A 23682-nucleotide genomic window follows, 5' to 3' on the forward strand; every position below is an offset into this window, starting at 1 on the left:
CTGGAGGTTGCAGAGGCTCACCTGGAAACAGCAACCCTACCCTGGCCACGGGAGGGGCGCGTTATGTAACGGGGTGTGCGGCGGGAGAGCTTTGGGAGGCGGGGGACGCGGGGCGGGGCGCTCGAGGCTATTCCGGGCGCCGCTATTTTTAGCCCATTGATGAGGCTGCGTCGGCCGCCGCCGCCGGGATTCCGGAGACGTCAATGGGCGCGCGTCACGGTCCCCGCCCGGCCTCCCGCCGGGGGAGGAGTCGGGGGCGGGGGGCGCGGGGCGCGGCCGGAACCGCGGGCGGGGGCGCCCGGCGCGACGGGAGCGGGAGGCGGCGGCGACCCGGCATGGGCGACCCTGCGGGCCCGAGCGGGGCGCGAGCCCGGAAGGCGCGGGCGGAGACGCGAGCGCAGCCCGCGGGGCCAGGTGAGGGGCCCGGGCGGCGGGGACCTGTGTTCGCCGATGTGTGGGTCAACGAGGTCCCCTCCTGCCCGCCCCGGGGGCGGCGGGGCGGGTGAGCTGCGTTGGCTGGACTCGGCCAGGTCGGAGACAGTGCCTCCACATCCTGGTGTGCGGGAGCCAGCAACCCAGGGTCACTTAGTGCAGGAGAGGCTGCCAAGGCATCCATTCGGGCTTGGAAGCAGCGGTGGCATTAGAGGGTGGTCTGCATGGATGCATGCCTCATCCTTGGACACATTTCCCTCACCTTCCGCGTCTGTTTATCGATAAGTGACCAGAGAAACTAGAGGTGGCTTCATGGCAAGTGACCTGGGTTTGGGGTTAGTATCATGGGCATGCATGCTCTGGTAGGCAGGTTTCCAACAGGTGTCCAAAGGTACAGATGGACCCGGGGCTCTTTCTACCTGCACTGGGGCATCGCCTCCAAGGGGAACGTTCAGATCACTGACTTGGGCAAAGACTTGACAGTGAAGCCAAGCTTTGTCGCGAGCAGGGCTAAGAATGACAGTGTACTGTGCTGTAAGGTCATGATTTTTTTTTTTTTTTTTTTTTTTTTTTTGGTTCTTTTTTTCGGAGCTGGGGACCGAACCCAGGGCCTTGCGCTTCCTAGGTAAGTGCTCTACCACTGAGCTAAATCCCCAGCCCCCAAGGTCATGATTTTTAATGATGGTGTTTGTGCGGCCTCCACGGGTGAGGTGAATGGCTCTGGTAAGAAATGGTGAGGCCAGGGCTGGGGATTTAGCTCAGTGGTAGAGCGCTTACCTAGGAAGTGCAAGGCCCTGGGTTCGGTCCCCAGCTCTGGAAAAAAAAGAACCAAAGAAAGAAATGGTGAGGCCTTGTTTGGAGGTAAGACTGTCAACTCAGGCGTGCAGGCCCCGTGCCTGACTTAGAAGCTCACCCACCTAGCCAGAGAGCTGTTCTTTAGGAGGGGTTCCGACTACTCCACGCAGTGGAGAGGGTTCCCACTACACAGGGCTAACAGCCGCACAGAAGGGATGCCTGGGTTCTAATTAAATAGCTTTGCTAGCTTTTAAACCATTTCTAGGCCTGGTCTTTCTCGGTGAATTAAAAAAAGATTCCTTTCTTGTAGCACTGTGAGATGAGATGTCAGTAAAGTTATTTTTTTTTATTGGATATTTTGTTTTATTTATTTGCATTTCAAATGTTATCCCCTTTCATGGTTTCCGGTCCATACACCCCTTATCCCATCCCGACTGCCCCTTCTTCTATGAGGGCGTTCCCTGACCCATCTGCCCACCCCTTGCCCCTCCCCGCCCTGACATTCCCCTTCACTGGGGGAGGGGGGGGATCGATCCCTGGCAGGACCAATTGGTGCCCAGCAAGGGCATCCTCGTCAGTAAAGTTTTTAATTGGTGCTTTTATTTTGTGCCTGTTGTTCAGTGTGGAGCTGTGTCCAGATCCCTTAGGGCTTTAGGAGCCCTGCCGTCCATGCCTTGTGGCAATTGGAGATCTTAGTCAAGAAAACACTTGACTGCTTCCTAAGAAGGGCTTAGCAGGTTTCTGGCCAGTTCCTACAGGCGCTGGGATCCTAGAGGTCAGCTTTTTCTGATTCAAAATTATGATTCAAGCAAAAAGGAAGATTTCCATATCTATTGGGAAGATGGATGAGACAGCTCCTTAGCTGGGATGTTCTCCTCCTCTGGATGGTCTTCCTGACCCAGCTCAAATGGAGGTTTGTGTTGGTCAACTCTTGCCCCTCACCCCTACAAGCCCTAGCACCTGCCCATCTGTTTCAAACTGTAGTCGTGGTGCTGGGCAGACATTGTTTTCTAGTAGGGAGATAGATGATACACAAGTGAGAAGTCAGTCCTGGGTGGAGTGAAAACAGGTTAGTGTTGGGGTGAGGTGGCAGGAATAGGTCTTTGAGAAGGTTAGATGAAATGGAAACCCTGATACACCGGGAGGAAGCAGACAGACAGACAGGCAGGCAGGTAGGCAGATGAGGAACAGTAACTTCCCCAATGGAGGGAACAGCCAATGCTAAGGCTGTGGTGGTGAAGGAAGAACCCTGCGACTAGGGGGAGGGATGGATGGGGGGACCAATAGGACCTGGTACCAATGCACACCCGCCTTTAGAGGCCACCTTCCCTCTTTTGAGTTGCCTCAGCCTTGGGTTTGCCCTCTACACAGCCACTGGTGCAGTCCCATTGCAGCCGGGCCCCAGTGTTGGCTTGCTCAAAATCTCAAGGGCTCCCAGGTCTTCCCCTGTCCTGGGCACACTGCCTTGCTCCTAGTAGTTCAGGAATGCCGACCATGTGACTGTTAGGAGGGAGTTCTGATCTAGGGACAGGCGATGGGATAAGACACCTGTTCTTCAGAGCTGTCAGTCACTTTCTGGGGACAAGGTGCCAGGTTCTGTCCCCTGTGTCGACAGAAGATACAGACCTGTGGGGGCAGGGGGTCAGTCCACTTTAGGATGACAGGCAGTGTTTGTTCCGTTTCTGGTGCACGGGGGACGATGACACACTCCCTCTTGGTGGCAGGTTTGTCTCCTGCTTGCCTTCTGTTCCTGGCTAGCAGTGCCTCAGCTGTTCCATTAGGCTTCCCTATCCTGAGCTTCACTCGTGGCCTTCACTTCTGGCTGTTAGCCTTCTGTGTGAGGGGTGCTAGAGAATGAAGCCCAGGGCCTTGTGCATGCTAGGCAGGTGCTCTACCACAGATGAGGGAGAATCTGGGTATCTGAGTCTCAAGAGCATCCCTTAGCTGGTGCCCTTGGGGCAGAGGTCAGGAGCATGTGACCCACCCATGGGCCTTCCCCTCTCTCGGTCCTTCCACCTACTGTTGTGGAAATACCTACTTCTCCTTTCCCACCCTCTGGCCTCCAACAACAATGACCAATGGCTCGAAGGCACTGCTCTGCTTAACTCTGTGCTCTCTGTGGGCTCGAGAGGGAAAGGAGAATGATGGAGAAGGGGAAGGGAGGGAGAGGTGTGGTCAGGGACCATGGCCAGTGCCAGAGGAGAGCTCAAGGTTAGGGTCTGGTATAGCACTGGCTTCTGCTTGAATCAGAGACCAGATGCCCAGATGTGTCCTGGACAGAGACCGAGTCTGGACTTGGCCATTTCTTTTTCTTTTTTTCCCCCTCTCTTATTCCTCTTGCTTTACCTCCTTCTCCGCTTCTTGTACCTCTCCCTGTTTCCTTGCTGGGGATTGAACCTAGGACCTTGCCCCTGGTAAGCAAGCCCTTTACTGTTGTCTCAACCTATTCTATTTCAGGAGAGATTCTCACTGACTTGCCCAGAGTGGCCTTGAACTCCTTCTGTAGTCCAGACAGGCCCTGAAGTTGTAATCCTCCTGCCTTGGTCTCCAGACATGCTGAGATTACTGGCTGTGTTAAGAGGCCCACCTTTTGCATGTGTTCATTTAAGATCTCCCAACGATGATAGGTAGTGATACGTGTGCTTGGCTCTCTTTTCTGTGATAGGTCTCCCTAGGTAGCCTTGGCTGGCCTTGAACTCGCAGAGCTCCCCCTGTCTGTGCCTCCCATTCTGTATAAATCCTCTGTGTTTTAAACTAGTAACAGCCTGCAGCTGCTGCTTTTTGAGATACCAATTACATGTCGTGGTTTCTTCTGTAACAGAGAAGCAGGGAAAAGACTGCTTCATTTGTTGAGGGACCGTGGTGGGCTGGAGCCACGATTGGGACCTAGGTAGTCTGATGCCCTTCACCTCACCTCATGCTCAAGGTCTGGGTTCCCATCATAGGAGTTCAGAAGAGTCTCCTTGCTTGAGACCAGAGAGGCTTGCAAAGAATTTTGTCCTCTGGAGACCTCTGGGCTGTAGGACTAAGCTGGAGTCCTGTAAGGAAGGACAGGTGCTCTGTCTGTCCTAGCAGGGGCCACTTTCTGTCTGATGCACATCCCAGTATTCCCAGGGGCTTCAGGCAGGAAGGAAACAGGCATGGCGGCAGAGATAGGATGCCTTCCTGGCTCTGAGATGCTCGGTTGTGGTCCACAGTTCTGACCACCTTCACATCCCTCAGAGCCCATTGCCCAGATTGTCTTGTCCCCGCTGTGACCTGGATCCTGCCTCTGCTCTGTCTCCTTGTCTTCCAGCCATTTTGTCTTCCGGAGCATGGCCCCTGAAGGCTGTTTGCTCCTCACTAACGCTAATTCCTCCGTAGGCCACCATGGACAGAGGCCAGCCCCTGCTCCTCCTTGGTGACTTGACTGAGCTGCTGGGCCCTGAAGGCCGAAGGGATGGTGTGAATGTTGACAGTCCTGTTGGCCCACCCGGAGTGGTGAGTATTGCTGCTGTCCTTGGTGCACCCCTGGGGCCCTGGAGCAGGTGGGGTACGATGGAGGCAGAGGTGGGTGCAGGGCTGCTTGGAGAGGATGTGGTCTGGGGGCTGGAGGGGGAAGCCCTGCCGAGGCGAGGCGGCGGGCGAGCTAGGTTGCTAAGCATGGGAACATCTGATTTCTTCAGACGTGGGGTGATGATGCGGGGGTGGGGACAGGGAAGCCTTATGTTCTTAACAGCTTAGGCTGGAGCTCTGGGTCCTGGTCTCATGGCTGGGTGAGGTGACAGCTGCTCTCGGGGCAGCCTGTGCATGGTTCCAGGAAGCCGAAGGGTGGGGTGGGTAGCTGAGGGCTGAGAGCGTAGCAGGGCCATGTGGGTTTGAGGGCTGGCCTGTTTCCAGGGTGCACTGGGGAGGTGCAAGTCCTGGACTATACCTGCCAAGCGTGGGGGCCACCCCTGTCACCATAGCAGCGTTCATCCAGTATTCTAGAGAAGGAAAGTCCCTGACCTGAGGCCAAACCTGAGTCCTTGGTTTGCTCCTCCACTTACTGCATTGCAGGGGACTAGGCTTCTCATGGTCCCACCAGGAGGGAGGCAGTGTGTGCTGAAATGGAGAATCCAGGTCTGTGGGGCTCCTGGGGAGCCCAGAGGCTGACTGATGGTTGAGGACACCCTTCTCCAGATGGATGATCTGTAGAGGAGGGGAAGGGCTTTCTTACAGGGCCCTGAGATGCTGGGATGGGGCTAAGGGCCCCTAAAATTTGATCAGCATGCCTAGGGGAGCTAGCACCCTGGATGTAGGCCCCAATAATCTCTTCCTCTTTCTTTGGGGCATAAGGCCATTTCAAGCAGCAGTTCCTCAGGTTTGGGAAACTCTAGATGAGTGCCTCTCAACCTTCCTGACGCTGCTACTCTTTAATATGGTTACTATGGGGGCTGGGGATTTAGCTCAGTGGTAGAGCGCTTACCTAGGAGGCGCAAGACCCTGGGTTCGGTCCCCAGCTCCGAAAAAAAGAACCAAAAAAAAAAAAAATATGGTTACTATGTAGTATGTACCCACACCATACAATTATTTTTGTTGCTACTTCTTTTTGTTGTTGTTGTTGTTACTTCTTAACTGTGATTTTGCTATTGTTGTGAATGGTAATGAACTTATCCCTGTTTTCTGATGCTCCTAGGAAAGGGTTATTTGGCCTCCAAAGGGGTCCCCAACCCACAGGTTGAGAACAACTGTTCTAGATGATTTAAGACTGCTCATGGTCTCTCTCTCTCTCTCTCTCTCTCTCTCTCTCTCTCTCTCTCTCTCTCTCTCTCAGTGTCTTCAGTCCTGTGGATCTGGTGATTAGGGTGCAGAGTCTCTTGGAGATAGGAAAGACACTATGCAGTCAGCCTAGAGGAAAGCGAGAGAGGCCTGGGAAACCTGGCTCCTGGGAGCTGGGCTGAGTGTACACCTGGGATCCAGCTTCTTGCTGGCAGTGGGGTTCATAACACCAAGCTGGGTTGGGGACAGGGAGAATTACTGGAGGTGGAGGGAGCAGGTAGCCCTGGTCAGCAGAGATCTGGACTTAGGGAGCATGTGAGTTGGGGTGACAGCAGTGGCCAGGTGTCTCCCTCCTCTTGGCCCATATTTCTACCCCCCTCCCAGCCCACTCCTGGCTTCCTGAAGACACAGCCTTCCTGTCGGGGCAGCACTCATGTCTGCTCTGTTGTCTGGGTGATGTGACTGGGTGGAATTCCCATGTCGAATATATTGCCACCCTAAGGGGCTGCCAGCCAGGGCCCCGTGAGTGTTAGAGCTGCAAGTCTTGTGACGTGGGCACCTGTTTGCCAGGCCTGGGCACGGGACCAGGGTCATGCTCACTCTGGGGCTCCCGTCAGCTGACTATTTTGGGCTCTTGCTGACCTGGGCCAAAGTCAGGTCCTAGCCAAGAGAGCCTTGAGGCAGCTCTCCCGGTCCCCAGAGGCCAGCTCTGGTTTCTGCTATATAAACAGAAGAGGACACACTGACTTGGAGACAGTTCCCATCCAGAGTCTGCTCAGCCAGTGCATGGCCTCAGCTGGGAAGGACAGGCTGGCCAGCTGTCACAGCTCCCCACTGGGTTCCTTGAGGCTGTGGAAAAGACCCCTCCCCCCCAACTAACCCTGGATTCTTCTTTTGCCCCCTGGGTCTGTGAAGATACACACTGGTAAGTTTGGGGACTAGGGACACAGAGGCGCAAAAAAACCCCGAGCTGTTTGGATCTCTCCCCACTGCCCATCCTGCCAGATGTTTTCCACTGTAAGTGGCAGGCTAGATCCTTTGACTTTGAGGGAAGGGGAAGAGAGAGGAAGAGAGAGTGGTTGGGAGTCCTGGAGACAGAGAATGCGACTTGGCTGCACTTGGTGGTGGAAGTCAGACTTGGGACTGACTGGGGACATGGGGACAGATTTGCCCTGTCTTTCCTCACAGACTGCCCACAGGTTGTCTTTACTGCCTGGTGGAGGCCTTCGGGTTGCTCAAGCAGAGGGAGAGAGGAGCAAGCAGGGTGTCTGTCTGCTGGCTTATCTTAAGGTTGCTCTCTCCCTGTCCTCTCTCCCTGCGGCTGGGCTGCCCGGGGACTTCTTGCTAATCCTCCTCTAGTCTGCTCTGCCTTCTGTCTGTCCCAGGTGCTTTGGGTGCTGAGAAGCGGGGCTGTAGCGAAGCCAGCTTGCCTCAAACATGCTCCCAGGGACCTGGGCCAGAGGCAGCCTCTTTCGTGGGAGGCTCCTAAGCTCTCCTCCTCCCCTTAAAAAAAAAAAAAGTTTCCCCTTTCTGAACATGAGTCTCTAACTGAATCCAGAGCCTGCCACTAAAAATACTTTAACAATAGGAAAGTGTGGTAGTCTTCCGGCTGAGGTTCCTTATCGGGGAGGTTTTATTTTGGAATTCGACTTTGTGCTGAGGAGGTTGGGTGGGGAAACCTTGGGCAGGGCTAAGGGAATTTGGTGGGTGTGGGCATTCGGTAAGGTAGCGGAAGACCCTCTGAGGTGGGAAACTGGCCAGTGGAGATGCACCCAAAGAGCTTGTAAGGAGGGAGAAATGAGTAGCCTTTCCCAGAGGACTTCGAGCTCTTCTATGCTTTCCTGTTCTGCCTGACAGTTCCTCTTGAGGTCTAATCTTATCCCTATATACCGTGTTATTAGTTTCTTCTGCCTGGGAGATCTTAGATGGGAAGCAAAAATCACTGGACTGAAGGTAGCCTCTGTGGCTATGCCGACTTCCTTCAGTAATAACACCCCCACCCGCGTATTAATGGATCCCTTTCCACAGAGAGAGCTCCTGGATAGAACTTTACTGCTCCTGCTTTCTCTCAGGCCCTCAGAGGGGATGGGGTTACTGTTCAGGTCTCAGGGAGAGCGTAACCCTGGTCCTTAGTCTGTCCCTGCCTGTCCCTTGCCACTCTCAGGTTTCTGTTGCCAGTTCCTGACATCCAGATCTAAGTACTCTGTTCGGGGGTTTAGCCTTTCTCTCCCTTTAGTGAAATGAACTCCCCACCATGGAACTTATGGTCTCCCCAGAGGGCTATAGGACCTGGCCAGGTTTCACTACATAGAGATTTGCTGACTTAGAGCAAGATACCTTTGGTAGCTCTTCCATAGCTTGCCGTACTGAGGGAGTAAAGACACAGGCCTCATGGGCTAACCTGGGAACTCAAACTGGAAACCTGATTTTTTGGGGAGCGAGAGAAGGACCAGGAAATTAGGGCTGGAGACCTGGTCTTGACCCTTCACCTGGGTTCCCAGAGCTGCTCTGGGAGGCCCCTGAGGCAGCAGGTAGCACGTCCCTGCCCACAATACAAATCCCCATGCCCACCGCCAGGGCAGGAAGCGGAAGTGGCCTGGTCAGGGCTGGCTGCAGGCTCTGGGGCTGCACAGGGGAAGCTCCCGGGGCTACTTCTCAGCCGAGGAAACAAGGCTTACTCCCTTGACCCACCCCCATGGGAAGAGCATGGGGGTTGTGGGTGGGGACGGTCTTAGTAAAAGGAGGGAGGTTCCTGCCCTCTGCTTTACAGGATGGGGCCCTGCCCAAGGGGCATCGTGGGAAAGGGCTGTGTGAATCCACTTCCCCTATTCCCTGTTTACCCAACTCCGCAGAGGAATGATGGTGGACATCTCTAGCTCAGGCTACTTACTATTGAGGAGTAAAGGCCATAGCAGGAAAAGCTTTCTGCAGGAAGGGGAGAGACACATGGAGGTGTGCCCCCCTAGAGAGAGTCTGTAACCCCTACCATCCTGGGTTCTCCCCAACCCCATTTTCTGAGACCAAGTTTGCTTATGTGTTTCAGGTTGTCCCTGAACTTTCGGTGATCCTCCTGCCTCAGTGCTAGGACCACAGAGGTGCGCCGCCATGTTTTTCTGATGTCATGCTGCAGCGCCTCCTTACTCCCTGTTCTGAGTAACTGATGATATACTGAGAAACAGCTACTGTGATTTCAGAAGCGTGCCCTTGAAAGAACTTGAACCCAGTCAAGTCCGGCCGCATCTGCATTCACTTAAATCAGCAGCTCCCAACTTTCCTAACACTGTGACCCTTTAATACAGTTCCTCATGTTGTGGTGTCCCCCAACCATACAGTTATTTTTGCTGCTACTTCATAATGGTAACTTTGCCAGTTATGCACCATAATATAAATATCTGTGTTTTCAGATTTAAAGTGACCCCTGAGAAAATGTTGTTTGGGCCCTAATGGGGTCGTGACTTACAGGTTGAGGACTGCTGCTGTCATAGATTGAAAGCTGGGAAGATAGTTTGATCACCGACCTCTCTAGGGCCAACACATTTGAGGCTCCAGCATTCCAAATGTCCAAATCAGGAACGGGTATGCCTGCAGCCCCATCCAAGGCTCCCTCAGAAACACCTGTGACACACTGTGGTCTGATCCGCTTCTGCGGTTGCATTTACAGCCATCGGAGTCAAAGCAGTGGGGGCAGCGTGAAATGGGAGTTAAGAGGATCTGTTTTTTTGTTGTTGTTGTTGTTTTTTTTTTTTTTTGGTTTTTTTTTTTTTTGGTTCTTTTTTTCGGAGCTGGGGACCGAACCCAGGGCCTTGCGCTTGCTAGGCAAGCGCTCTACCACTGAGCTAAATCCCCAACCCCAAGAGGATCTGTTTATAAGATGCAGGTTGTAATTTTAAAGGTCGGGGTGGGCGGGAAGAATGATGAATTCAAGTGTAGTACCTTGGCACAAAGTCTGGCCCTTGGTTAGTATCTTGCTTCTGGACTTTCCTCCTTATACCAGTGAGAAAAGGCTTCTTAGGGAATCGGGTAGCCCAGGAGCTGAAGGAGGCCGGTCATTGATTCCAGCTGAGGGAAGAAGGATGGGGTGGTGGGTAGGCCTGTGACTGACATTGCACTGCAGAGAGGACAGGAACTAGCTGAAGTACCTTACCTAGGGTGCATTGGTAGACTGGGCCCTGGTGTGGGGTCTGGCTGGATAACACTGGTTTGTTCTGCAGTATGTTAGCTCTTCTCCCTGCCTAGGTTTTGGGTGTTCAGCTCCAGTTGTGGACACAGGTCCCAGCATTACTCATTCTCCTTACTCCTACCCGCAGTGAGTAGTTGAACCTGGTTTGAGTCTTTTTTTTTTTTTAAATATTTTATTTATTTATTATATATGAGTACACTTTAGCTGCCTTTAGACACACCAGACAAGGGCATCAGATCTCATTACAGATGGTTGTGAGCCACCATGTGGTTGCTGGGATTTGAACTCAGGACCTTGGGAAGAGCAGTCGGTGCTCTTAACCACTGAGCCATCTCTCCAGCCCGCTGGTTTGAGTCTTAAGAGTAGGACTTGGTGGTCCACTGAGAGGCCTCTGCCCGGTCTGGGAGCAGGTTTGCTCTAGGTCCCCCAAAGCTTGCACCAATTATACACCTGCTTCCTCCACCTTGTGGAACCCTGGGCTAGAGTTCTTGGGCAGCCTCTGGCTTGCAGGGATGAAGCCTGGGATGCCCCCACGTCCGTTTTGCCTTCCTTCTGTCTGTGCTAGGTCCCACACAGCGTCTCTTTCTCCGTATCCACGACAGAGTGTAGTGAGTTTAGATAGTTTAGATCCAGCATCACACTTCCTGGTAGCAGCTGCCGTCCCTGGTCCCCCTCTAGCTCAGAAGCAGCAAGGAGGCAGCCTCTGCAATGCGATGCTTAGTGGCTTAGGGAGATTGACCTGAGTGAGGGTGTGCTCCAGAATCCTCTGCTGCATACCGGTCAGCTTCTCCCTCAGGACCATCTGTGCCACTTCTTGCGAAGGCAAAGTGGTGGGGAGGGAGGATAACGCTAGACTTGAGACCAGCTGAGCCTAGGCTTCAACTCACCATGCTGAAGACAGGGCAGTGCACCTGCCTTTGCTGGGGTTGGGGGGGAGCCCTCCTGGCTTGTCTTGCTGGCATATTAAAAAAACATTTTGAGGGGTTGGGGATTTAGCTCAGTGGTAGAGCGCTTGCCTAGCAAGCACAAGGCCCTGGGTTCGGTCCCCAGCTCCGAAAAAAAAAAAAAAAAGACATTTTGAGTGTAGAAGGAAGCATCCAGGGCTGGGTGGAGAGATAAAGTGGGGAGTCAGGTTTGCATATCCTTTAGAGCAAAGGAGTTTTTCCTCATGGAACCCCTGGATCCTGTCTTAGTCGGAGACGGCATTAATGATAGCAATGGCTTCAGTATTTCAACGAAAGCCCAAGTAAACTTCTAGGCAAAGGCCCAAGGAAAGGAAAATGCAACCATGGATGATGTAGGGGGAAAGGTCCAGGATGGCTCCAGTTGGCTTCAATCCTGTCCACACTTCATCTTCTCCTAGATGGCTTTGTGTTCTTTGGAAGGCGGCTTGGGGAAGCCCAGAGCCATGGACTCAATCACAGCAAGACTTCATGTTAGCCTGGGGGTTCTGGTAACTTCTGAACATATCGCTGAACGACATCAGCAATGTATGGATGCTGTCCCATACGCAGGGGACAGTGATTAGGAAGAAATGGCAGGCTGATTGGGGAGGTCTTTTCTGGTGATGGGATGGACTCCAAGTTACGAATACTAGGTAAGAGCTCTACCACTGAGCTATGCCCTTAGCCTGTTTTAAAAACCAGTTATGGCCAGAATGGGAGGTCATCGGATAGTCTAGGTTAGTCTGCTGCACTGGTGGAATGGCATTGGTTGTGGCTGGCAGCAGAAACTGGGGGTTTGGGGGGGGCAGAGAAACTGCAAAGAGAATTCCCAGTGGGGAAAGTTAACCACTGAACCATTTCTCTACACTCCTTCATTTCTCTTACCTTGCTAGCAAACGAGGGCTCCTTAAGCTTAGACTGGGATGGAGATGTGACCTGCACGGTGACAGCTCCACGTAGCTGCAGCCTGGTCTGTACTCTGAGTACAGCCCTGGTCGGGCCCTTCTCTGCAAGCAGTAACTGGTTACAAGCTGCTCTCTTCACTGCTGGAGCAGATAGTGGGGAGGCAGGTGGTCCCGGTCAGGGATTGGGACCAAGAAATTGATAGGACAGTGTGAAAGGGTTCCTTGGAGATGGAGGGCATGGCCCTGGGTTCTAGACCCCAGTGTGCTACTACCTAGCTTAGTGACCTTGAACGTGTGCCATTATGTTTCTGAGTCTATTTATAAAATGGGGAAGAGTTGGCATGAATTTGGAAAGATTTCTCAGGCTCCACCCGGTTCCGAAATTCGGCAATTTCTCAACTAGGGTGCATCCATCCTGCGAGAGGTTAGGGAGGCCACCGCTGAGAAACCAGCATCAGTGTAGAGCAGAACCTGTTGACCAAACCTGGCAAAGCCATGCCCTTTCGGAAGGGGCTTTGAAGGCCAGATCGCCCGTAGTCAGCAGTGAAACTGGGGTTCTAACTGTCATTCCTGGGGCTAGAGACCCTGCTAGGCGAGACTTATCAAGCGCACCTTACCAAGGCAGAGGCACGGGCCCAGCCCACCTCTCTTCTGGGTGTGTCCCAGAATTGCTTGCCTCAGCCCTGAACTGCCCTGGCTGCCCAGAGTGGCAGAGAATGACACCGTAGGTGTCCGGGACTGACTGGGAAAGCGACAAAGGCGGAGCAGGGCTTGGGGTAGGGGTGGGCAGGAAGGAGAGGGCGCTGTTGGCACCAGGAGCAGCTGGAGGGGAGGAGATCCTGCTCTGGGGAAGCCCTGCGGGCGCGGCTTTACAACACCCCCTCCTCCTGGTCGGTTATTTCGGACCCCGGGACCCGATCCGGAGTCCGGCTTGGGGAGCCTAGTGGGTCTGGAAGCTGCTATATTTAGCCGGTGCAGCGGGCGAGAGGAAAACTATTTATAGATCAAACAATCCGCGCTCCCTGCGTCAATGGAACCCCGCGTGCGTCACGCGCGCAGACATTCCAGGCCCCCCCTCTTCGCCCCGCCCCCTCGGGCTCCCCGTCCCCGCGCCTCCTCCTGGCCGCCTCCCGCCGGAACCGCGCCGCCCCCCGCGCCCTTGTATGGCCAAAGCTCGCCGGGCCGTGTGCGTCAGTGGCGCCCCCGCCCCTCTCCATGCGTCACGGAGCGCTTAAGAGGTGGGTCGGGTTCGCCAGGGGAGCCCCAGTGCAGGAGGCTGCGAAAGTTGGGGTAGTGTGCGAGAAGGATTGCAGAGCGCACGCGGAACCAGACTGCGACTGGGTCCTGGGTCGCTGGTCCCGGCCACGGGGAGCGGGAGCCGGCCGGGTAGGTACTCCGCAGGGAGCGTGCATCTGTTTCTAGGGGTAGTGCATGAAAGAGATGGAGTGTACGCGCGGGCGGAAAGGGTTTTCGGGTCTGCTTACGAGGAGGGGTGTGTAGGGTGCATTTTGGTATTAAAGGATAGCTCTTGGAGTAGGGTGAGCGCGGGCTTAAGGTTTTAGGAAGTGGGCGAAGGGTCTGCAAGGTGCTTGGTGCCGGTAGGTAGTGGAGGCTTGTCCTCCTGGAGTTTTTCCCCGCTAGGATGCCCAGTGTGAGGCATTCTGTATTCTGGGTTTGGGTGTTGATTGCAGGGTTGAGGTTGTCTGAGCATGGGGCAGGGAGAGGTACATTGAGCGTCAGCGTTGCTGGGACCCATGCAAGTACAAGTAAGATTGGATTTCCACGGCTCTCCTTCCCGGGCTCTCAGTCCCTTTCCCCAGTGTTTACTTAAAACTTCGTAGGCAGTACTTACATTTTCTGATTCCCTTACTGAACTTTCTGTCTGAACGGCGCTGGAAGACCTGGGGATTGCTGAAGGAAATGGCTAGCCAGATTGGCTGGGTAACTGCCGTGTTAGATTCAGTTGTCAGAGTATCTAGAAGGAAACATAGCAGTAACCTGGTGCAGTCAGGGAAAGGGGCACGTGGAGACTAGGTGGAAGTTGCTCGAGATGGAGTCTTGGTGTGTTACCGACTTGGGGAGAACCCTTCTGTCATCCCGGACAGGCTTGCAGACCCCAGTGGTCTCTGTTGAATCTGTTAGGCAGGGTGCAGCCTACCAGCTTGTTCACCTAACAGGTGCAAGCCACCTTGTTGCCAAGGACCTGCCCCAAGCCGGATTCTCCCACTCCCTCCTTCAACCCCGCCTCTTCCTCCTCCTTGAGACACCCTCCCCCCCACCCCCACCCCCCACCCCACCCCCACCCCCAGGAGGCTAGATGCAGGTCTGTATCTTGTGTTGCCGACTATCTGCCTGAAGCAGGGTAGATTGGTGGGGGTTGATCCGGATGTAGGATGTCCAAGTGGAGAAACAGGATTTGAATGGAGCTGGAACAAATGCCCAGTCCTGACTGGCTGCCACCCTCCTTCCTCCACCCCCAACCCATCCCTGCCCAGGCTTCTTCTTGCAAACAGAGGCAGAAGTGGCCATATTTATTTCTCCCAGGTGCTGTATGCCTGAAGGACTTGCCACACGGCAGGCAGGCAGGGCTGGAACTGGGTTGGGGTGGGAGGCCACTGTTTTCAGGGAAGTTGTATGCCTGCCCGGCCAGCAGAGGAACTGTCCTGTCCGGGGAGCAGAGGAGCACCCAGGGGTGGGAAGGGGATGGGAGAAATACTGGGAGTAGAAGGTTTCAAGGTCCGGCATGTGGTGGCAGTCTCTTCCCATCCCACCCTCTGCTCCAGTTTGTGTGGCTTGTCTTCTCAACTAGAAAGGCTGTACAGACCCCAGACTTGGAGGCGGAAAAGGACACTAGGTCCTGGAGCCTCCTCTGCAGGTTTTCAGACCAGATGTGAACTTAAGGACCTCCTCCAGCTATCTCTGGTCATTCAGGTGCTTCAGGATTGGGGGGTGTGTGTTCCTTTTGCCAAGACCCTGGATACTACAGGAAACAGACATCTACTTTAGCAAAGGGACACAAGCAGGGACAGGTTGTCTCTGTGCACATCCACTAGTAGGTCCCTCCATTCTGCCTAATTAATTAGCTTGTGTCTACTGCTGGGTTCTGAGTGTTCTGTTATAAAATGGCCAGATTTGGAGTTGGGGAGATGGCTCAGTGGCTAAGAGCACCCACGTGGCAGTTCGCAACTGTCTGTAACTACTGTTCCGGGGGAATCTGACACCCTCATACAAACATACATGCAGGTGAAACACCGATTTACATGAAAAATAAAAATTAAGAAAAAAGGGGCTGGGGATTTAGCTCAGTGGTAGAGCGCTTACCTAGGAAGCGCAAGGCCCTGGGTTCGGTCCCCAGCTCCGAAAAAAAAAAAAAAAAGAACCAAAAAAAAAAATTAAGAAAAAAGATAAATGACTGGGTTAGTTGAGAAAGTCCTGTTGCAAGCTGTGCTTTCCCCTGTCCAGAGGCTTCTCTCTAGACCTTCCCGCTCAGTTTCCCGGCCTCCCTTCAGTATATGGTATTTTAAGGTTTTATTTTTGATTTTTAAAATTGTTTTTAACTGCATTTATATGTGTTTCTCTGTGTGTGAGTATGGGTGTCCTATGAGGCTAGAGACATCAGATGTCCTGGAGCTAGAGTTACAGATGGTTGTGAGCCACCTGATGTAGGTGCCGGAAACTGAATTTAGGGCCGGTGGAAGAGAGTGCATGCTCTTAACCACTGGGCAATCTCTCCAGCCCCCAGTGTATGGTATTTAAAAGTCTGTAACAATGTTGCCCAACCCAGTTGAGGAGCTGGGGATAGTGAGGAGACCTAGTTCCCCCCACCCCCCACTCCTGGAAACATCTCAGAAAGTACAGAGTGGGTGCATAGCCTCAGATGGTAGGTTGGGGTGCCAGTGGGATCAGCATGCAGGGGGTGGGGCTGCTTTCTCCTAAGGCTACTGTGGTGGGATATAGTTTTACCTTGACCCACAGCTTCTACTCCATTTCCAGGATGTCTGTCTCCTAGACACTGTGTGGGGAGGTGAGGAAGGGAGGGGTGTATAGAGCCTGGGGTGTGCCGGGGACTGGTTGAAAGTCAGCCGATCTGCTTGGGGGGGATGGAGGGTGGACTGAAGCTCTGTGGGTTGCCTCTCCAAGCCCCCACCTGTGAACAGGGAGGTTGTGGGTTGCAGGAACACAGCTTCCCCCTGTTCCTATGGGGACATGCTGGATAGATGCCTTTCCTAGTTCCCAGGCCCACTGGGGTGTGGCCGGTCTTCTGACTGAGCCCTCTTGGACGGGGTCTCAGCCTATGAGCTTTGCGGCTCTTTGAGGTAGTGCTTGGGCTGTAGCATTAGGATTCTTGGGTTCTGTGGTCCTGTCACCTGGCTGCCCTGGGTCCTACCAACTCTTCTGGCTTCCCTTACTGACCCCTCCTCCTTCTCCCTCCCTCCCTTGGGTCTCCTCCCTCTCCAGAGATGCCCTGTATCCAAGCTCAATATGGAACACCAGCAACCAGCCCAGGACCGCGTGACCACCTGACAGGTGACCCCCTGGCCCTTGAGTTCAGCAAGCCCACCATGGACCTGGCCAGCCCCGAGACGGCGCCCACCGCACCTGCCACCCTGCCCAGTTTCAGCACCTTCATGGACGGCGGATACACCGGAGAGTTTGACACCTTCCTATACCAGCTGCCGGGGACAGCCCAGCCGTGCTCCTCGGCCTCCTCCACATCTTCTTCCTCGTCCTCGGCCACCTCTCCCGCGTCGGCTTCCTTTAAGTTTGAGGACTTTCAGGTGTATGGCTGCTACCCTGGCACCCTGAGCGGCCCATTAGACGAGACCCTGTCCTCCAGTGGCTCTGATTACTATGGAAGCCCCTGCTCAGCCCCGTCACCACCTACACCCAACTTCCAGCCATCCCAGCTCTCCCCTTGGGATGGTTCATTTGGCCACTTCTCCCCCAGCCAGACTTATGAAGGCCTTCGGGTATGGACTGAGCAGTTGCCCAAGGCTTCCGGGCCTCCGCCACCTCCAACCTTCTTCTCCTTCAGTCCTCCCACCGGTCCCAGCCCCAGCCTGGCCCAGAGTTCCCTGAAGTTGTTCCCAGCACCAGCCACCCACCAGCTAGGGGAGGGGGAGAGCTATTCCGTGCCAGCCGCTTTCCCGGGCTTGGCACCCACCTCTCCGAACTGTGACACTTCCGGCATTCTGGACGCACCCGTAACCTCCACCAAGGCCCGCAGTGGGTCTTCAGGGGGCAGTGAGGGCCGCTGTGCTGTCTGTGGAGACAACGCTTCGTGCCAGCATTATGGGGTCCGCACCTGTGAGGGCTGCAAAGGCTTCTTCAAGGTATTTTGTTGTTCCGAGCGACTACATCCTGTTGGAGGTGGGGATGGAGTGGATCATCTGTTGGGATCTGTAGTGACCTCCCTTGAGGTTCCTTCCCAGATGGTTCTGTCCTGCAGGAAGGGGACAGGTGTACTATCTTAGGGACTGGGACTTTCTAATTCAGCAGGGCACACAGCTCTCTAGGGCTGCAGAAAGCTGGGGAAGGGGGCAGAAGGTGTGTGTGTGGCCTGCAGTGGTGCTCGGGAACAGAAAATCTAGTGGGCAGCCTCTGGCTCTCCCCCGCCCCCATCCTGGGGGGCGAGGGGGCCACAGGCACTTGTGTTCCTGGCACTGGATGAAAGGACACAGGCAGAGGGTTCGGTTCTTGCTGGGGGTGGACTTAGGAACAGGCTGTGTGTTTGTCCCAGTGCTGGGTGCCTGCTTGACTTCCCCTCCCACCTCCACCCTCTTAGCTCTCTCCTCTGTGCTCCAGGAAAGGACAGGTGGACACTCGCAGACAACCTGTTAGAAAAGGTGTCTGGATGGCCTTGGGAGTCCCTAGTCTTTGGTCTTGGGGTCTGGGATCTTCCATTTGAGGTAGAAACCTCCTCCAGTATCTCCCAGACTCCTCTCCCTGCTCTGGCCCTCCATTCTCCCTCCCCTGCACCCAAATGTTAGGAAAATAGCTATGAACAGAGAGTGCTTTTGTCTGCATTGGCCACAGGATCTGGACGGTCCCCTCCCCTGGGCTCCCCCACCCCAGCCTCATGCTCTGACAGCCTGTTCCGTGTCCCCCCCCCCCCCCCCCCTCCAGCGCACAGTACAGAAAAGTGCCAAGTACATCTGCCTGGCAAACAAGGACTGCCCTGTGGACAAGAGGCGGCGGAACCGCTGCCAGTTCTGTCGCTTCCAGAAGTGCCTGGCTGTGGGCATGGTGAAGGAAGGTGGGTGGCAAGATGGTGCCCTAGGCATAGGCGACCTGATGGGGTGGGGCATCCGGGCTCACCAGGATTTGTACCTAATTCCCAGCCCCACCTTTAGACTCCAGCTCCTAAATGCAGGTGTAGCTTCCACCTGCTTTCTGGAGAGGGTGGGTGGGGAGGGCCTTGTGGGGTCCCTGCCTGCCATGGTCTGGGTTCCCCATCTCGGACTTCTCAGAAGTGGGGTATATAGTGTGCACTGAAGACCGCCCCTTCTCCACGTCCCTTCGCCTCCTCTCTCAATACTGCCTATTTTTCTCTGCAGTTGTCCGGACAGACAGCCTAAAGGGGCGGCGGGGCCGGCTACCTTCAAAACCCAAGCAGCCCCCAGATGCCTCCCCTACCAATCTCCTCACGTCCCTCATTCGAGCACATTTGGACTCCGGGCCTAACACTGCCAAGTTGGACTATTCCAAGGTGAGATCTTGCCTGTCCATCCACCCTGCCCTGAGAACAAACACAATGCCTTTGTGCCTGTTAGGAAAGGCTCTCCCTCCAGGGCAACATCAGGAAAAAGGATCCCCTCTGGGCTGGCTAGTTGGAGAAGTGCACTGTGGTGGGCGTGGGGTCAGGGAGCAAATTACAAACAGCCACCATAGCGCTGGGTTTCCCTGTGGGAATTGACAAGCACATGGGCCCAGTCTGGGGCTCCTTTGCACTCCTGGATCTGGTGTCCCAGTGCACGAGACTCTAATGCAGCTGGTGCAGGCTGTACTGTGCAGCCAGTGCTCGACACAGCTGTGTGGGGCAGGCCCTGCTGTGGAACTTAACCTGTGTTCCATTCAGTTCCAGGAACTGGTGCTGCCCCGCTTTGGAAAGGAAGATGCCGGTGACGTGCAGCAATTTTATGACTTGCTCTCTGGCTCCCTGGACGTCATCCGGAAGTGGGCGGAAAAGATCCCGGGCTTCATTGAGCTTTCCCCAGGAGACCAAGACCTGTTGCTAGAGTCCGCCTTTCTGGAGCTCTTTATCCTCCGCCTGGCCTACCGGTAAGCTGCCCACCATCCTCCTGACCCTGGCCCTGCTGCCCCAGCCTGCCTGTACCCTGAGGTCCTGACTGTCCTCTGCTTCCTCGCAGATCTAAGCCCGGTGAGGGGAAGCTCATCTTCTGCTCAGGCCTGGTGCTACACCGGCTGCAGTGTGCCCGCGGCTTTGGTGACTGGATAGACAACATTCTAGCCTTCTCACGGTCCCTGCACAGCTTGGGTGTTGATGTTCCTGCCTTTGCCTGCCTGTCTGCTCTGGTCCTCATCACTGGTGAGTGGCAGGTACCAGACTGGGCTCCCTAGAGTGCCTGCAACATTGGGATGTCAGGACCTGCATAGGGACTTAGCTCTACTCGCCCCAAAAGCTTAAATCAGCCTCTGAATGACCCCAGACTCCTCAGGATGTGACTGTAGGTGCTGGGCATCATCTAGTTTAGGGTTTGGGTTTGTTTTAAAACCTTCCTGTCCACCTCACAAGGCACAGAAGAGTGCACACATGAATGTTTCAGATTCTGCACTTGGATAGCCAGCGCCACAGTCCAGAAACAGGACTGGCATCGGCTCTCCGTTAGGCCCCCTCCTTATTGTCTCTGTAAGAGGCAGCCACTCTGCCAGACACAGTGGCGTTCCTGTTGTGGATTCTAGTGTGCGTATCACAGGGTATGGGCTCTAGTGTTCGGTGTAGACATGCCTGGGTCCCTTCTGCTCCTGCTCCCATTTCCACTTAGGCTTCTTAGGGGATAGAACAAGATCAGAAGAGCTGGGTGGAGCTTGAAGGGGTGGGTGGTAGCCCGAAGTCACTCCTGTGAGACTCTAGGATTTTAGAACAGCGTGGAACCTATACCCCAGAAAACCCAGGCTAGGGTTTTGTGTTGTTTGTCTGTACCTCAGCTAGCAATTCAAACTATCCGAGCCTGTCTCTCCCTTGCAACATTGTTAACACTCGTTTCAAATGTCGACTGGTCTGGAAAATGGGTTCCTTGTAGGATACGCTAGAGGGTCGGGGGAGCTTGAGAGGTGAGGGGGGTCAACCCGATAGCTAACTCCACACTCCCTGCTGCAGATCGACATGGCCTCCAGGACCCTCGGCGGGTGGAGGAGCTGCAGAACCGCATTGCTAGCTGTCTGAAGGAACACATGGCCGCCGTGGCAGGAGACCCACAGCCGGCCAGCTGCCTGTCACGTCTGCTGGGCAAACTGCCTGAGCTCCGGACTCTGTGCACCCAAGGCCTACAGCGCATCTTTTGCCTCAAGCTGGAGGACTTGGTGCCCCCTCCACCTATCGTGGACAAGATCTTTATGGACACCTTGTCTTTCTGACCCTGCCCCGAACACGCGTGCACACTCACGTGCATGTTCTTCTTGTCACCCACGTGCCTTTAAGCCCATAGCCCACGGACCCCCAGACCACCCCACCCCCCAGCCTGTTTTTTGAGCTAAGACTGATGTATCTCCTCATTCCAGAAGATGGACAGAGAGAGAGAGAGAGCTCAAGACCTGGGGGGGAGGGTGTGTATTCACGGGGGTGACCCCACTATTTCTCTTATCCCTCCCAGCTCAGACCTGGCCTTCCGCGTGTTTTTGTAAGATAAACCATTTTTAACACATACCACTCTGCTGTATATAAGCTGACGCTGCTGTAAATACAGAAAGGAAGAGGTCGGGGTGGGGGTTTGAGAGGAAGGGTGGGCCCCCCAACCCCGCCAGCTGGGCAAGCCTCTCGAGCCTCCAACTTGAGATCTCTTCCGCTCTCCTTCCATGTGTACATAGCTGTCACTCAAGAAGGTGATTGACAGATTCTGATTTATATTTGTGTATTTTTTTCCTGGATTTATAGGATGTGACTTTTTCTGATTAATATATTTAATATATTAAATAAAAACTAGACATGTAGCTGAAACTGAGTCTTTCTCTGGCACTACCAGACATTCTTGCATGATTCTACAAAAGGCAGCAATAACCCAGGGCAAATCTCAGCTGTTGCCAGTGATCTGGTCAGCCTCTGATACTCAACCTGTAGGCGGTAGGTTGTGGTGAAGCCTGCTTCATGCAGCCATTAAGGGGAACGCTGGGACTAACTTTCTTTTCTTGGCAAACACACATCTCACTTTGGTGCCCAGATGGGGTAGACTTTCTGTGCAGCTCCGCTCGTTTCAAGCTGCCTATCTCGGCTCCCTGAGTGTTGGGATTATAGATGTTCACCCTACACCTGGATCTGGAACTAATTCCTAATGTGGGTCCTTCGTGGACAGCAACTAACCCAGGAACGAGAACAGCAAGATAAACCTAGCCTCACGTCTCAGGTCTGTCTCTTAGTGTTCTGGCCCTGGGGTAAATAAAAAGACAATTTATGATTTGCACTATTTTTTAAAGTATTTTAAGAAATATTTATTGTGGGCGTGGTGGCGCACATCTTAATCCCAGCACTTGGGAGGCAGAGGCAAGTACATGTCTGAGTTTGCTGCGGCCAGCCTGATCTACAAATTGAATCCCAAGGACAGCCAGAGCTACACAGAGAAACCCCATCTTGGAAAAAAAGATCGACGTACTCGAGTATGTGTGTGTGCATACACGTGTATGTGTGCATGCATACATGCGGTAGCACGCATGTGGAAGTTAAAAGGTAAGTTGTAGGAATCAGGCCTGTCCTTCCACCATGAGATTCCACCAGAGACAGAAGTTAGATCGTCCAGCTTCTCGGGAAGCATCTCACCTCCTGAGCCCCTTCACCAGTCCCATTTTATTTTAGGGTGGTGGAGTGGGAGGGGGTGATGCTGGGGTCTCACTTACGTCCAGCAAGCACTCTACCACTAGGCCGGACCCCAAGGCCTCTCACTTCTTGGTTTGCACATTTGTAAGAACAGAAAGAGGAATAGACCTAGTCTTTTAGGGTCCGGGGAGAGTTTTGATGTGTGGCGAGTCTGGAAACTGCTGTAGCTGATGTTAATGTAAGCTTTGTTGAGTCCACAGTCTTCGTGTCCCCATACCCTCTGCCAACCCCAGCAGTGGGATTGTGCGGCCAGCGGTCCTTGGATTCCTGGCAGGAGGGAAGACTGTTCTGAAGTCATTACCAGTACCCAAGTGTCCTATCAAACGCTCTAGCTCCTGTATTTATCTGCCCCTCATTTGGGGTCTCAGAGGCAGGTTCTGACGCTGTACCCCAGTGAAGGAATATTTGCCTTAAATATGTGAGTTCCAATTTGACACCCCGTGCTGGAGGTGAAGATGACCAGGGAAACATAAATCTAAACTGAAAGGATCCTTAGGCCTGTGACAGGCTGGCAAGAGGCCTGAGCCCACAGTGCATAGCTTCAACTCATTTCCAGAATCTCACAGGGGCCCTGAAGGCAGGACCCTCACAGCCATTTCTGACTACCTTTAGCCCCAGGACCCAAAGCAACATCTCCATGGCCTCTTGATGAGGGGCGCTGGATCAGAGTGGGCAAAACGGGGCTCTGCTCTTCAGTGAGGAGGACATGCACGCTTCTCCCAGGCTCTAACTCAGCGTGAGATTCTCTGAGGAGCTCCAGCTGTGTATCCGTGTTTGCGATCTGGGAGTACATTTCAGCCTTGGGCCTAATAAAGGTCTAAGGGGCTTGGGCAGACACTGCCTAGCATGGTAGGCTTCCAAGCATGCACCCTGGGACAGCAACTAGTTCCAAGTGAGCTTTGAGTAACCCTAGCACCCAGGTCCACTTCCCTTTGCTGTTAGGGAAGCCACGATCTCACCCAGACTCAGTTTCCCCATCTCTTTGATGACTCAGGCTGGGGACAGAATGGTAACAGCTGATGTCCTGACTGGTTCCCTCTCATTTTCCTTGTACCTCAGGGCAGGCAAAAGAATTCATACTCCCTTGCTACGTGCGTGTGGGATAAGGGGAAAAAACTCTCAGTCCTTACCAGACTCTAAGCTAGCATGTTGACAGCTGCCTTATATTTGGTGCTTCACCAGCTTTTCACCGAGGCCCTCGGCACCGAGACCTGCCTTTCTGTTTATTTTAAGACAGTTTTGTAGTGGGTCAAGGCTGCCCTTGAACTCACAACAGCTCTGTCCCCTTCTCCCCAGTGCTGGGTTTGTAGGTCTGTACCTAGATAAACATCAGCCATTGTATTTTTCACAAGAGGGTAATCCTCTTCAGAGGAAGGAAGTGACTTCTCCAGGCTTTATTAATTAAGTGGCTGTGCTGGGTGTGTGCAGTCTGTTGACCATTGGGCTGTCCAGCCCGCGCTTTGGGAATAAAAGACACTCCACTGACAGCAATTCCTTTCCTGGACTCTTGCACTTGGGGCACAGGGTGGGGGCTGATCTGCGACTCCTGCCCTGCCCCACCCGAAGGCTGGAGCCTGCAGGCGAGCCCTTTCTTTCCACCAGCAACTGGAAGAACTGGCCTCCAAGTCTTGCTAGGGG

General features: G+C 54.1%; 1 protein-coding gene across 4 annotated transcripts; it reads left to right on the forward strand.

Moving 5' to 3' along the window:
* Nucleotides 1-282: 282 nt before the first annotated feature.
* On the forward strand, nucleotides 283-21174 carry Nr4a1 (nuclear receptor subfamily 4, group A, member 1). Of its 4 annotated transcripts, none has more exons than XM_017595130.3 (8): nucleotides 283-414; nucleotides 4591-4707; nucleotides 16455-17329; nucleotides 18123-18252; nucleotides 18554-18705; nucleotides 19075-19277; nucleotides 19367-19545; nucleotides 20338-21174. In XM_017595130.3, the coding sequence occupies exons 3-8, from the start codon at nucleotides 16457-16459 to the stop codon at nucleotides 20592-20594; spliced, it is 1794 nt and encodes a 597-aa protein (XP_017450619.1). In that variant the 5' UTR covers nucleotides 283-414; nucleotides 4591-4707; nucleotides 16455-16456; the 3' UTR covers nucleotides 20595-21174. The 4 variants fall into 4 exon arrangements, with proteins under 4 accessions (XP_017450619.1, XP_063120357.1, XP_006242420.1 ...); XM_063264287.1 differs by having other exon boundaries at nucleotides 395-556; XM_006242358.4 differs by lacking the exons at nucleotides 283-414; nucleotides 4591-4707 and adding an exon at nucleotides 6624-6892.
* Nucleotides 21175-23682: the final 2508 nt, after the last annotated feature.

Source organism: Rattus norvegicus, chromosome 7, assembly GCF_036323735.1.
Source record: "Rattus norvegicus strain BN/NHsdMcwi chromosome 7, GRCr8, whole genome shotgun sequence".
Lineage (NCBI taxonomy): Eukaryota > Metazoa > Chordata > Mammalia > Rodentia > Muridae > Rattus > Rattus norvegicus.

Excerpts from the sequence above, each read along its gene's own strand:
- Nr4a1 (XM_017595130.3), top strand. The coding sequence starts at position 16,457 with ATGCCCTGTATCCAAGCTCAATATGGAACACCAGCAACCAGCCCAGGA. Across the intron at positions 17,330-18,122 it reads GCTGCAAAGGCTTCTTCAAG|CGCACAGTACAGAAAAGTGC; the intron begins GTATTTTGTTGT and ends CCCCCCCTCCAG. Across the intron at positions 19,546-20,337 it reads TGCTCTGGTCCTCATCACTG|ATCGACATGGCCTCCAGGAC; the intron begins GTGAGTGGCAGG and ends TCCCTGCTGCAG.